At 38.7% G+C, this 14,446-nt stretch overlaps 2 protein-coding genes across 3 annotated transcripts in view; both read left to right on the top strand.

Moving 5' to 3' along the window:
- The first annotated feature begins 549 nt into the window (after window positions 1-549).
- Window positions 550-6,127, top strand: LOC145496050 (cilia- and flagella-associated protein 299-like). 2 transcript variants are annotated; one of them, XM_081475667.1, is made up of 9 exons: window positions 550-687; window positions 1,111-1,164; window positions 1,811-1,887; window positions 2,528-2,618; window positions 3,044-3,082; window positions 3,227-3,265; window positions 4,386-4,505; window positions 5,268-5,389; window positions 5,430-5,799. In XM_081475667.1, exons 1-9 carry the CDS (start codon window positions 580-582, stop codon window positions 5,476-5,478), a joined length of 699 nt encoding a protein of 232 aa, XP_081331793.1. In that variant the 5' UTR covers window positions 550-579; the 3' UTR covers window positions 5,479-5,799. The 2 variants fall into 2 exon arrangements, with proteins under 2 accessions (XP_081331793.1, XP_081331792.1); XM_081475666.1 differs by lacking the exon at window positions 5,430-5,799 and adding an exon at window positions 5,814-6,127 and having other exon boundaries at window positions 553-687; window positions 5,268-5,342.
- Window positions 6,128-6,214: 87 nt separating this feature from the next.
- Window positions 6,215-14,446, top strand: part of LOC145496010 (hypoxia-inducible factor 1-alpha inhibitor-like) — a 12,425-nt gene continuing 4,193 nt past the window's right edge. The window contains exons 1-7 of the mRNA XM_081475618.1: window positions 6,215-7,616; window positions 9,909-10,041; window positions 10,454-10,641; window positions 11,034-11,300; window positions 11,891-12,082; window positions 12,999-13,094; window positions 14,218-14,354. Of these exons, the coding sequence (XP_081331744.1) occupies window positions 9,924-10,041; window positions 10,454-10,641; window positions 11,034-11,300; window positions 11,891-12,082; window positions 12,999-13,094; window positions 14,218-14,354 (998 nt within the window). The 5' untranslated portion in view covers window positions 6,215-7,616; window positions 9,909-9,923. The remainder of the gene's footprint in view (window positions 7,617-9,908; window positions 10,042-10,453; window positions 10,642-11,033; window positions 11,301-11,890; window positions 12,083-12,998; window positions 13,095-14,217; window positions 14,355-14,446) is intronic.

Here is a 14,446-nt window from a genome sequence, read left to right as displayed (position 1 = left end):
TCGGAACAACACCAGTTTTGCAAATGTGTAAAATTCGCCCGACGATGACCAAAGGCTCTCCGTTATTTTGCTTCAAAACAATAATAAACTTTTCTCTTTTCCCGAAATTTTTGCTTAAAAAGTCGAACTAATGTGTCTGTAACATCTTTCCATCCTCAATATAAAATGAAACGAAACTGATGGTTTACAAATAGAGGGAAATCGCGAGTAATCGAAACGCCATTTTCTCGCTTTGTGAAACGAGCCGCGAAACGCAGTTTTAACCGGATGTGACGTCATTTTTTGTTGGATGATGCCTATACGAAATTTTCAGGAGTCTTCTGCCCCGCCCCTGCCCGGAATCTTATGATATGTTGCAAAGCCGCATGAGGGACTACTGGAAATTATAATGTTTTGATTTACTAACTATAATGTTGGTTATGAAAAATATGAAAATTTTGAGCATTTTGGTAGCGTTCGCTCTTTCTTAGTCGTTACTCACCCTACCCATGGAAGGGAAATCAAATAAAATGAGCCCGCGCGACTCGAGAGTAAGCTGTAGTTTTGCGCGGTTTCTAAGCAACAGTTGCCAAAGTCAAGATGGACGAAGAAGCCGTGGGAGCGACCGACAACATTGTGACAGAGTTTGCCACATATGAAGACTTTTTAGACAGTCAGATAACACCATTAGATCTTTATTACCTTGAGGTGATGATATTGTAATTTTTGCTTTGTTTCTTTGGGCTATTAGGTGAATCAAGACTTGGCTTTAGCGTTCCTCTAACCGACGCAATGTTGATCAACATGAATAGTGATGAAAAAATATTTTCAGGAGTATCTAGAGCTCATGACAAACAGTTAGGCTTATGCATAGACGTATGTTAAGAAAGTGTGCCCATTAACACGGTTTATGACATCAGAAAATACAATGTTGTGGGTAAAATCTGATAAAATATCAATCTGTGTGGAAGGGTATGGAGCTGTGCCAAAGTACATGCAGGAAGATAAACCTGATTAAAATCACAAAAACTAATCAACAATTTGCTGAAATTTGCTGAGTAGTTTTAGTGAAGTTTTGATGTTCTAAAATATAACACATTGCCATTTATAACATTGCTATTTATAACACAGGATGAAGAGTTGGCACGCCAACTGGTGGAGTTAGGCTACAGGGGAAGTGGAGAGGTAAGGGAAATCTATTTGTTTATTAAATTTTCTGTGAAGTGTCACTTCAAATTGATAATACAAATATAATGTGCATTAAATAAAGAAAGGACAATGAACTGGCAAAGTATACCGTAAACTGCGCATGCCGCTTACAAGCCTTGGGTTTATACAACTTCACAGGGGTTTTTAGATGGGCTTATTAATGGCTGGGCTTATATCCAAGGGGGCTTATAGCTAGAATAAAACGTGTTTGAAATGAGTGTTAATCGAAAGAGGTTTATCATTTATTTATTAATTAGGCTTAAAAACATCATTTTTTTTTTAAACTTTATAATAAAACAAATCAAAAACAAGGAAAGCTAGAAGGGGGCTTATATCCGGAGGGGCTTGCAATTGGAGGTATTTTTTGCTTCACAAGTAGATTGGCCTATGATTAGGGGGCTTTTAAGCGGGGGGTGCGGGGGGGGGGGGGAGGGAGGGGGAGGCTGATAAGTGGCAGTTTATGGTATGACAACAGTGGTTAATATTTGAATGACCAAGCTTTATCAATCTTAATATAATGCCTATCAAGACAGTTTGTATCAATGAGACTAATAATGAGAAAACTAGGAATTGACTAGAAATAATTAATAACAATAACAGATTTCATAACTGATTGCCCTAGGTTCTTAAACGGGAAGAATTTGAAGCCAGGAAGCAAGCTGCTGAGGCAAGCCGACTGTCCAAGAGAAGCCAGCAAAAGTAAGAATTATGAGTTTCAGTTATCATACCTTGAACAATTAGTGAAGATAGGGTGGGCTCATGGATAGTGCGTTGCAGGACTCCAGATTGAGCAGTCTGAGCTTGAGCTCTGGCCGGGGACATTATGTGGTGTTCTTGGGCAAGACACTTCACTCTCACAGTGCCTCCCTCCACCCAGGTGTATAAATGGGTACCGGCGAATTTAATGCTGGGGAAGGGGGAGGGGGGGTAACCCTGTGATGGAGTAGCATCCTGTTTATAGAAGGGAGTAGAAATACTCCTATTCAGTTCATTCTGTAGTAGACAGAAACTGGAGATAAGCACCGGACTGATGGGTCATTTGGCATACATATGCATTTTAGAGCTCCTTGTTGAAAGGCAAGCTGGAATTCAACTTTTTTTTTTTCTTTTTTGAGCCCAGTATGTATTGTTAAGTAACTGAAATTCACTCTGACTTTTAGTTTTAAATTTGAGACAATCAAACTGGACTCTTGTGTCATGAATATAATTGTCCCTACAAATGATAAGTTATATAGATTAATAAAATGCAAATAATTTTGGAAGTTTGGGATCATCTTAATTGTACATATTTTTGATAATTATTCTTACTAACATTATTATGATTCTTATTTTTCTGCAGAACTTTGGCCAGCTCAGGTAAAGATCTTAAAGATCCATTCTTGAAAGCTTTGGCCCAACGAGAGGAAGCAAACAGGAGTGGAAAAATGACTGTGAGTGATGGGTAACTTTGTTTATAAAGTTGTAAGTTAACATTACCTTGACTCATGAAGCATGACAGAAAAATCGCAGTAGAAAACTTGAAAGCTTAGCTTACATTTTGTAAGTGTTCTCAAATAATCTGTGTTTTTCTGACAGTCATAATTTATGGTATTTACTTTGTCGTCTTTATGACACTATGTAAAAGAATACTTCTCATATTTATTTATGAGAAGTATTATTTTACTTATTCATAGAGAAGATGCAGGCAAAAACAAAATTCCGTTATGAAGTACTGTTAACTTATATAATTTATGACTTGTTATTTACACTGAGATTGTTGCTTTTTCTATGGTACATTTTATACGTAATTTTTTTGCCGTTGAATCTTACTGTATGCTGAAACTTTTTGTTTTTCTCCCTTCCTGTTCAAATGTAGTCTGTAATCTTCATCAGGGACAAGAATGCTAGAGGACAGGTAATGTATATAGTGCTACTCAATTTGTTTTTGTTTTTTGTTTTGTTTTGTTTTTTTAGTATATACAGATTAAAACCTTTTTTAAAGCATTTGCAATCAACCTAATTTCAATTAAAAGACTTGTGGATATTTTCATGCTTGCAGGAAATTTCTGGCTACATTGACTATGCTCATCGCTTAAAGGTGAGAGTTCTACTTAAATTTATTTGCAAATGTAGATTATAAAACAGAGTTTGATTACGATTATTAGCATATTGCCTGGCCACAGTCTGTTCAGCTCAATATGCAGGGAAAAAAAAACAAAACAAAACACAAAAAAACTGTAAATGGTGTCCTTAGCTGCCCTTTTAATTTTGGTCTGACTAATAATATCCAGGTTTTAAATAATTTTGTAAAACCGCTGGAAACCATGCAGTCTTGTTTCATCTCACAACAAGTCAATTTGCTTTTACCTTGCAACTTGATTAACTGCGCTACTACACACACTCTCATTGGTCGATAGGTGTGTTTAGATGAGAGTATGTAAACACGGTTGTAACGTTTTAGATTTGTGCGTATTTTTGAGAATTATTTTATAAAAGCAATAGAGCACTTTTTCCGTGTTTACATAGCATCATCTAAACACTCGGGGATTGGGAGAATTCTCGAAAATTATGCAAACCCGAGACTACATCTCGGGTTTGCATAACTGTCTTGAATTCTCTGAACCCTCCTCGTGTTTAGATGACGCTATGTAAACACGGAAAAAGTGTTCTATTGCTTAAATACTGCACATTTTATTACATGTACATAAAAACCAATGAAATACGAGGTTAGCTTTTGTGCGAAAAAATGATACCTTCACAAATGAAAATAACATGTTATGTTCACATGTGAAAAGATCACTGTTGCTATGGTTACATATTAAATGGTACCTTTTGCAGCAAAAGTGAAGTGGATTTGTATTTCATCAGTGTTTAATATATAATAAATAGAGCATTACATGGCCACTTGGATATACAAAATTTCTCTTGTCATATTGAAAAATATTTCACTCGTTCTCTGTGCTCAGCTCATGAAATATTTTTCAACACTCGAAGATAAATTTTGTATTTTCACACGGCATATAATAGCCTGTATTTATTTAAAGGCATTTAATAAGTATTCTGGCTAATGTTAAAATTAGTTTAATTCATTTGCATTGAGGATTAATTCTGGGGATCAAACTGCACATTGTAGTTTACCATTTTTCACGTGTTCATTGATTTTTTTTAAACCAATTAATGGATATATATATTTTTTTCCATTATTGTTGTTTGCTCAGACTGAAGATTTTGAGCCTTATTTTACTGGAAGGAAAAGGCTTCTACCCAGACCATCAGATTTGAGCTTTTACAACTGGGAAACACAAACTGCAACCTCCAATCCCACCCCCAACTACCAGGTAAACATTTTACACTAAACAATGTACACTATAGGAGGAATTAACTATTGTGATAATGGCATGCTGCTTTTGGATGTAGGCATGTGATGAAATAGTCTTTTCAAGCACATTTATCTCTCTTCCCCTCACCTCTGCCCATCTCAAGAGAGATGCCAAGTCGTCAAGACCGCACATCGATTTAGTGAACTTTACGTCACAGCAGTTAGATTTGGATGGGTCAGTATAACCACCCTTTATCACTTGATGCTACAATCATGGTATCAAAATACTGCCCAATCATTGGTTAACATGTTATTATCATTTTTGTGACACAATCGGTTACCATAGCAACAGTATGACCTGGTAAAAACACCCTTAATTACAGCTTTAGGGGACCTGACTCTGAAGCTTATGTACAGATTTAAAACTTTGCCAAAAGTTGTCTTGTCATGTTTATTAAAATTTGATAATATAAAAAAAATTTCACCGTGCTGTTTTTGAATTATAAGCCCGTAAAGCTCTAATTAAGGGTGTTTTAAGCAGGTCATACTGTTGCCATGGTAACCTATTGTGTCATGAAAATTATAACGTGTTCACCAATGATTGGGCAGTTTTTTAATACCGTGATCGTAGCATCAAGTGATAAAGAGTAGTTGTAAACGACCCATCACAATGCTATTTTCGTCACGTGCTTCACTCAATTGAAAACTGAGTAAACACCACGCCAGGGAGTTATTGTTAAGTAACTATACATTGATCAAAATATTTTATTTATCTACTTAGGTTATAGCAGAGAATTCATCTGGTTTGCTTTTTAAGAACAAAAGAGACAGAAAAATCCTTAACGTGGATCCTAAGGTAACTTGTAATATCAACAATGTGTCTGCCTGTCTGTCTGTCTGTCTGTCTGTCTGTCTGTCTGTCTGTCTGTCTGTCCTTTCCAAGTTTGTTTGTATACTCGTCTGGTCCTTACATGTACAGTATGTCTGTCTGATTGCTCGTCGTCCACCCGTTCGTTCGTTCGCCAGTTCGTCTGCCCGTCCGTCCGTCTGTTTGTCTGTCTGTCCGTCTGCTTGTCTGTCTGTCTGTCTGTCCTTTCCAAGTTTGTTTGTATACTCGTCTGGTCCTTACATGTACAGTATGTCTGTCTGATTGCTCGTCGTCCACCCGTTCGTTCGTTCGCCAGTTCGTCTGCCCGTCCGTCCGTCTGTTTGTCTGTCTGTCTGTCCATCTGCTTGTCTGTCTGTCTGCCTGTCTTTCTGTCTGTCTGTCTGTCTGTGTGCCCGTTGTTCTGTCTGTCTACTCATATATCTTGCTTTTCCTCCTCAGGCTCTGACGCCTGGTGATAATTCAGCTAGAATCCCGATTGAAACAGCAAAATACACTCAAGTTGTGATTTACGATCACATTACTAGGAGAAAAACGTAGAGCAGTGTTCTGTGAACAATATATTTAATGTAAATATATTACTGTATGTACGTGTATCAAATTAAGAATGAAAATAGTATCGTGGTGAAGACCACGGTTGTTTTTCTTCCTTTTTTTATGTTTTTTTTTTCCCCCACGGAATGCAAGAGTAGCGTTCTTTTGAGAGAGTTCAATAGGCATTTACAGAAAACTTTAATAAAAGAGTGAAATTCTTACCTTAGGTGTATTTTTTTAAGAATGAGCAAATGGTTTAACTATTTAAAATAGCTGAATGATAGACTTGTGGGTAAGGTAAAGTCTGCCCGGCAGGAGCTTATTCCAGTTTCTGTAGCATGAAGCGACTAAGAATATCTCTACTCCCCCCTGGATGGGGTGTTAGTTCATCCTCGGGTTATCCCCAGTATTAAATTTGACGGCACCCATTTATACACCTGAGTGGAGAGAGGCACTGTGAGAGTAAAGTGTCTTGTCCAAGAACACAACACAATGTCCCCGGCCAGAGCTCGAACCCTGACCGCTCGATCCGAAGTCGAGCGCACTAACCATAAGGCCACCGCGGGAATAATTGAATACTGTACAGTAGTTTTCAGTTTCCGCGAGAGATCATTTTTACCAGAAATCTCTACTCATTATTTTGTAATGTAAGAAAAAGGGTCATCGGTTTTTAGTTCAGCCCTCTTGATACGCTGATGCTCTTTGTACTCATTACGACCCTATGCGTTTGTGACTGGTTCTCCTCCTCTCGTGCCAAGGTCTGCAACCAAAAATCAGAGAAGAGGTGCTTTTGTTTCTCGTTTCAAACCCACCAGTAAACAAAATTCCCACCACCCCTCCCCCCCCGTCCCACAACTTGTGGCGTCAAATTCCCCACCACTGACAACAGTTTTGTCGAATCTCCCCGTGGCATGTTAACAATTCAAATACCCGGGGTATTCGAGGAAGGAAAGGGGGGATGTTGATCTTGATATTTGTTTGATTGTCTGTTTATAGCGAGAAAACATCACAGGATAACTAAGTAAGTTGTATCTCGCCAGAGTAGCCGTAATTCATCCAGAACATTACGTCAGTTCGGAAACTGTTTAGTAATACATATTCTATTGTTTCTTAACTGACCAGTCATAAATACTATATAATTCTATTATTCTCATGTCTCACATTACAGACGTGTTGCATTGATATGGTTGTAAGATAATTGTGTACATTGGACATAAAAATAATATCTGTCATTACAACATTTTAGACTGCTAATGGAAAGCGCGCAGATGTTGATTTTATGTAGACGGTTTTCTTTGTGTTCATGTTTTTACCCCGACCCTAGCCCTAAAGTGTCTGAAGTGCAAATGTTTCTGTTATCCGGCAAGTTTTGACGGGCGCTTTCAAGACCGGTGAACGTTTTCATAGGTTCGCCATACAATCATAATTAAACCCCGTTCTAATTTGCCAGTTAAAGTCGCCTACGGGAAACAGGTGCTAAGAATTTTGCTTGCAAGGTAAATAAATTAACGATGAAGGTTCCATTCTCCCAAGCGCACGGTACTAGGCGCTAATATCCGTCATCATATTCACCAACTGAAGAATTCTTTTTTCAAAAGTTAAAGAACAGTGCCCCATTTTCAGGGATTTTATCGAATGAACAACAAGCCAACTGAAAGACGACGCCACTAGAGCATTTGGATCAGGACGCTCTTAATTTGAGGCAAAAAGGTGGGTTGCTTTGAGAGACTGCAAGATGCATTCACAATATGTTTTGCCAAGTGCCAAATGAACACTCTCCCTCGCTTTTACAAAATTTGGTGATTACGTTCTTGTACTAGTTGAAGGTGCTGCAGGGGCTTTGCTGTTGGAAGGTAAATCTATTTTTTTTGCTGTTTTTCGGGGTTTTTTTTCCGCGTTATGCTTGTACCAAAAGTTTTGGCCGGCATATAGTTAGTTTTTTCAGGCTACGATGAATTTACAGTTCATGTTTTATTTTTATTTTTTTATTTTTCAAAATCAGATTCTCAATTCCACACATTTTCGACTTCCTCCCTTGAAAGATAACAGGAATAACAGAAACGAGTTTATCTTTGACTCGAATACTCCAAAATTAATGTCTTCCTTAAGTTAATAAACTCTAAAATGACAGTGTTCCCTTCATTCTAAATGTTGACAACTACAAGTCGGCACAACCGCCATAAAATATATCCCTTCGATTAAAGACCTCCTTTAGCAAAATATCGTTTGATTTGCATACCGTATTTCCCTGCCTATCGGGCAATAACTTTGTCGCCATACAGGTTTCAATATAGCATATATCATTTCCATGTGAATTTAACCGGCCATGGCTTGGTTGTTGATGAGTCTACAAAATACTATTAGACTAGAAAATACCATTGATATCTGATTGGCGTGTTTATAAAGAAATGGACTCGTTTTATTGCTTAATGCTAATATGATAGGTGAACTATAATGTTGGCAGAGAATGAAAACATACGGCCAAAAACGAGCTTAGAAATTACAGACCCAATGGTAGTTATTTCTGAACCGGATTCGACTTTCGATTGTATGAAAGTTTTATTTTGGTCAGTGCAGTCAGTCTATGTAGGTAAAGTTCATTTGTTGTCGATCAAACAAGATTTAACGTTATTTAGGTCATATAAATTAAATATTCAGAACCGGACGGTCGCCTAAATTACGCTTTGATAGTTGAGATTATTATGAATGGTTATTGTTTTTTCGGTCACGAACGCTTGCAAAAGGAAAACCAGATGTCTACGGTCAATTTTGCAGCTCAAACAGAACGACCAGAATATTCATGGTCTGGATATACTTGAACCACATTCTTCATTCGTATTCAGTTCTGGTATAAAAACTTAAAGATCCGCTTAAATCCACCTCTTTGAAAACCTTTAAACTATGAAGAAATTCAAACGAAGTAAGCTTTTGATTGTGCTGTATAGCTTTGATGGTTCTAAATAGGCGATCAGTTCAGTTGTTCTGAATATAAAGAGAAGGCTTACGTTAAATCGTGTGAAGTGATAAGTTTTTTTTTTTTTTTTTCTATATGATCTTCTCGGCGCCCGTCAAGAAGCGGCAACATCCACTTAGCTGGCGCAAAATGATAATGGTAAACTCTCCGGCCCTGATGCAAACTTTTGCCCGAAAATATCGCATCGTCCCTGCTATCTGCCCCTGGGTCTCCGAGGATGTGGTCAGATGGAAACTTAGAATAAAATTATTCCACAAATTACAACAGATATTTTCGAGGAAACGCTCCTTATTTTATCGGTCATATCGCAATGTGCTACAAACAGTAGTTTCTTTACTGGCTATATTGCACGGCAAAAAAAGCAAAAGGCTTCTAAATTACCGTTGTGTGTTATTGAATACTAAGTCTGTCATGATTTTCCTTTTGGAAACACATCTGCCTCGTAGCTCTCTCATACATGAAGTAGCTCACTTTTCAGGAAGTCCTCGTGTAACAGTAATGCAGTCTTTCATTACTGCTCTAAGGGTTACTTATTCAATGAAAAGGAAAGTGGACCTAAATATACGAACATTTTCCAGCTCTCACGAACACGCTATAAGAATAGGCCACGTTGCTAATAAAAACCACTTTCAACAGATGCTCAATACGCTTTTTTTTCTTTTTCTTTTTTTTTTTTTTTCCGGTTTTTTGTTGTAGACGCAGCTTCTTAGTCTGTCGGAAACTACTTATTCAATTTACCGAGGGATAGTCATTAAGTCAGTTCCCACTCGTTTCTCCTCCTTATAAGAGAGGACTGGCAACAAGTTTGGGATCGGACCAGTTGTGTAGCCTTTTCTAAAGTGCCCGAGTGTATAATAATTAGGGGGCCGGCTGTCGCGTTACCTTCCAAATTTCGCGCCCTAAAGATTACTCTAGCACTTGCTATACAGGCTAAATGTTTGTTAACTAAACAAGCTATTTCTTCTACAATGAGTGCAATCTTTCTAGTGCTCTAACGTTCATCCCTCTTATTTCTACTGGATGTACAGAAAATTGCGCGAGAGATGGGAAATGTTTCAATCTTGGTGCACATGTTCACGGCACTCGTCTGGATTCTGTGTTTCACAACCGCGTCTCATGATCACCTAGAGGCCGGATCGTGTACCCAAGATAACCACTCAGGTAACTGATCTAAGGTAATAAGATCTATAAATGCTATGATTTGCATTTTGATTCTGATCCTTTGAAAGTCTTCAGAGTCGGAAAGTACGAAATACATCAGCTAACGAACAACTCCGGTAGGCCGAGGCCGCTTGGTCCCGTAACCAGTTACATACAAACAGTGCATTGTTAAACGTTTTAGCAAATTAAACGTGGCACTTTTTTTTTGTCCTCTTTTTGTTCTGATCCAAAGAGTATCCATCCAAAGGAGATGAGGACGAGGGGAGGAGGGGAACGCCGGGCGCTCGAAATCTCTTTTTCAGACGGAGTTCGCGGGCTAGCAAATGTTTTACTTTAGATTCTAACACGACAAGAAAAAGGTGGCTTTTTTCCTTTGGAGCTGATACATAACACTTTTTCCTTCTCTTCAAAGGTTCTGAGAAAAACTGCGATAGTAGTTATTTGCCATATGACGGTGTTATTAATGAAGATGGAGGAAAACGCAAATACCAGATGCACAGTGGTGACGCAGTTTTCCGCGGAGTGTACTCATTTCCAGTGGAACCCATTCCTCGGAGAAACTGCTTCGATGAGGAAGCAATGCAATTTCTTCAGGAAGGGGTAAGATAGAGCAACGTATATTTGAGAGCAATTTTAATGCTTAATCTCAACACAGAAATTGAAATAATGCCAGAGAACGCAACAGAAACGACAACGTTGGATAAAACAAATTAAAGTTCAAAACACGCAAAAATCCGGGAGCAGTCGACAAACGTGACATCCAATTTGCTGGTCTTGTAATTGTTAAAGGCCAGTTCAGTTTATGTAAATGCACATTTCGTTTCGTTTCAATTCATTTCGATTCGATGCGTTGCGTTGCGTTACGTTGCGATGCGCTTATGCGTTGCGTTTCATTTCGTTTTGGTTGTTTTATTTTGGTTTGGTTTGGTTTCATTTTATTTCATTTCACACCTCGAGTTGTCTCCTAACAATGCACTGGCTCAATTCCGTAGCTGCCCGTGGTCCTGGAAAACTGCACATTTCACAAGTCCGCTCTAAAATGGACCATAGAGTACCTGGAAGAGAACCTTCAAGATGAAGACCACACGGCATATATATCACCTAACAGGACGTTTCTTTACTATGACGACGACAGAATCAAAGGCGCTTATAAAGACTTTAAACCCCCAACCAAACAGAGGCTGTTGTACTTTAGTAATTTCACGAAGCTTATAAAAGAGCTGGAGAGCGCTGACAATGGGAGCCGGGCATACTTCCAGGTAAAGTAAATGCAAGAGAATATAAAGAGCATTAGAGCTAATCTTTGTTCCCAAAGTAATTCTTCTCCAGTTATTTCAAGACATAGCACTCAGTTTTTTCGAGGTTAATTCTAACACGCTTGTTGCGTGGATGTTTTCGAGTAGGGTGCAAAGCCGTTTGACATGTCCATGCGAGCAAGATGCGTGCCACAGGATTGGCTATTTCTAGGCCATTTACTGACAGAGGTCTAAAAATAACTTGGGAGAGATTACTCTTGGAATAACGTCTGTATGGGAGGTATCTGTCTTATCTTTCATACTCTCTAGGTAGGTGTTAATCTCTAAATGTTTGAAATAATCCGGCTCAAAAATTTAACTTGCTTTTGCATGCGCAATTGACGCTGTTGCACGCATAAGAGCCAGAGTTGCAGAGGAGGTTTGTTTCGGAAGTTTGCTCTCGTGCTCTCGTGTCCTGAGTCGCGCGTACATTTGTGTGACCAGTACATGATATGAATGCGATATCATGCCCGCTATTCTCTGGATCCGCTATTGTTGGGATCGCTGACAGTTAAACATGAACCGTTTAATTAATCGCAATTTTCTTCTCACAGTCATTGTTGGTCCTTCAAGAGGGTGTGAGCTCATCAATGCTGGAAGACATTGATTCATTTAATTACACGTGGCTTCTGGACCTTGTAAGGCGCATGAAGTGGGGCGATGAAGTCACTAACATGCTATTGGTTGGAATGCATGATGTTGTCACTCCCACGCACTACGACACCTTGGAAAATCTTTATGTTCAGGTCAGCACAAAAGGCTCTACAAAAACGTACACACATCTTGCTCATGCCATGGAGCATTAGTTAAGGCTAAATGATATATTTTATTAGTTTTCTGCAGGTAACAGCTATCTTTTTAGAGACTTATCTCTGTCTCGGCCTCATAGATTTGAGATTGTCCTAACGAGGGAAGCTTTGTGACAATATTTGCCTCATTGACATGAGCAGTTCAGCTTATGAACGAGCTACAAAAATATTAGTTCTGAATATTACAAGGGTAATAGCGCTGTTAACTGTGTCTAGGAATTTGAACACGAGTTTTTGAATACTTTTTGTGCGACGCGGGCAGGTTAAAAAACCTAAAACTTTCCAAAGAATGTATGAGCTCAAAAGCGTTTTTGCAACCCAGAAATGTTGAGTTTTTAAATCCAATTTCACGCTGAATATTGCACCCAAAGAGAGCTAGAAGCTTAGCTGATTTTACCAAGTTGTACACGTTTTTAAACGTTTGTAGTCAATTCGTATCTAGCATAGTGCGCAAAGCAGTATGTTTATCGGAGGAAAAATATAAACAATGATGATCGCAACGATCACTCTATTGGGCTCAGCCATCTTGGGTAATCATTTCAGGTTCCGCTGACAGCGATGCAACTATCTCTAATACAACATTTTCCGCTCTCTCTATATTCTGTTTAATTGCGCGAAAAATTAGGGCGAAAGCTAAAAATTCCTAGTTTCTTGAAGGTTTTCACCGCATCACTATCAAACTTTATTTGACATTGATCGATGTTAGTGACCTCAATAAATAATACACACAATAAGAATTTTTTTCCTTGCTGGACACAGTGGGAGATTGCGAGCGGGCGAGCGGGTCTAACCTTGATTCATCGGTCCCACTCCCAGCTGAGTTAGTCATATTTCTTTTTTATTTGCGTCGCAGATTTTTGGCCGAAAACGTGTGATACTATTCAGCCCGGATTATTTTCGTTCGCTGTATCCTTTTCCTGTTGGACATCCCCATGATCGGCAAAGCCAGGTGAGATTCAGTGATGTGAAGTGATAGTTAAGTAAATTCCGGGGGGCTACTCCCAGAAAAATTGGGTGGGGGTGTGCGGCCCGCTTCCCAAAACCCTTACCCTATTTCTGTCCAAAATCTGCGATATTCTCTACCCTATTTATAACCTGACCAAAAATTCGAAACCCTATTTTTGACCCTTAAATCGAAACCCTGTTTCAGACCTGCGTTATAGTTAGTTCCCTAGTTCAGAACAATTTTAAATTACCGTAAGCGTAATTTATGAAGGGCTTTTGTTGACTTTCTTTTCGATAATGACGAAAAAGTGGCCTCTTCTTAAAAACATACTCATATCAAGGTTAGAGTGCAAAAGCCATAACCTATTTATGACCAATATGGCCAAAATTCGTTAAAATCGATACCCCGGCTATTTATGACCAAAACGGCTGAAAAACCATACCCTTTGGGGCCGCACGTGCCTATATATATCCCATATAAGGTTGTACCCCCGGGACTAAATTCTCTAGATTATCACTATCTCTTGTTCAAAGGGGGTTTTTGCTTTTTTTTTTTTTTTTTTGTTTGTTTATTTTGTTTGTTTTTTGCTTGTTTTTTTTCGTTTGTTGATGTTGTTGATGACGGCTCATTATTTTGTATCTTACTGTTAAATTAACTAGACCTTCCAAGAGTATATAAATGGGTACCAATGAATACACCTTATTCCAAAATGGCGGCCAGTTTATTATTCTTTTGTTTACATGGTAATTAGCCCTCTTTGCCTCATCATCATGTACAAAATACAAAAGAATTTTGAAGTGAAAATGAGGCAAAGAGGGCTAATTAACATGTAAACAAAAGAATAATAATCTGGCCGCCATTTTGGAATAAGGTGTATTGTTAGGTCAACTTGACGCAATGCTGAGTAGTAACCTGAGATGACTGGCATCCAATGGCATCTATCGGGGGTGGGGGTGGGGTTTAGTAACCCTGCTATCGGAGGGGAAGGGGTAGTAATTCTGCTAGCCGCCCTATGCTACAAAATCGGTGTTAAAAGCCGAGAGCTAAGAGCCAGTTTGCATTAAGAGGTTTACTTCAATCATTTCATAACTTCTACGCCATTCTGCTTGTTTCTTTCTTGTTGAAGGTGGACTTCGAAAACCCGGATCTAGACAGGTTTCCCAGGTTTAACGAGATAGCAGGACTGGAGGTGGCCATGGAACCTGGAGAAGTGCTTTATATTCCAAATTACTGGTGGCATTACATTGAAAGCGAGATGCACAGGTAATCATAATCCTTCTACTCGTGAAGTGGCTAAAGGCTCGAAAATTGAGACTCACAGCTGCAGCACTTGACAGTTAAGGCTATTAGCATTC

This window comes from Orbicella franksi, chromosome 8 (genome assembly GCF_964199315.1).
Source record: "Orbicella franksi chromosome 8, jaOrbFran1.1, whole genome shotgun sequence".
Classification (NCBI taxonomy): domain Eukaryota; kingdom Metazoa; phylum Cnidaria; class Anthozoa; order Scleractinia; family Merulinidae; genus Orbicella; species Orbicella franksi.
The sequence above is the reverse complement of the archived record's forward strand: the minus strand, read 5'-3'. Positions and strand labels throughout refer to the sequence as shown.

Bases quoted from the DNA above. Each gene is read 5' to 3' on its own strand.
- LOC145496050 (XM_081475666.1), top strand. From the start codon at position 580: ATGGACGAAGAAGCCGTGGGAGCGACCGACAACATTGTGACAGAGTTT. The intron at 688-1,110 runs GTGATGATATTG...TTTATAACACAG, and splicing joins TAGATCTTTATTACCTTGAG to GATGAAGAGTTGGCACGCCA. The intron at 1,888-2,527 runs GTAAGAATTATG...ATTTTTCTGCAG, and splicing joins TCCAAGAGAAGCCAGCAAAA to AACTTTGGCCAGCTCAGGTA.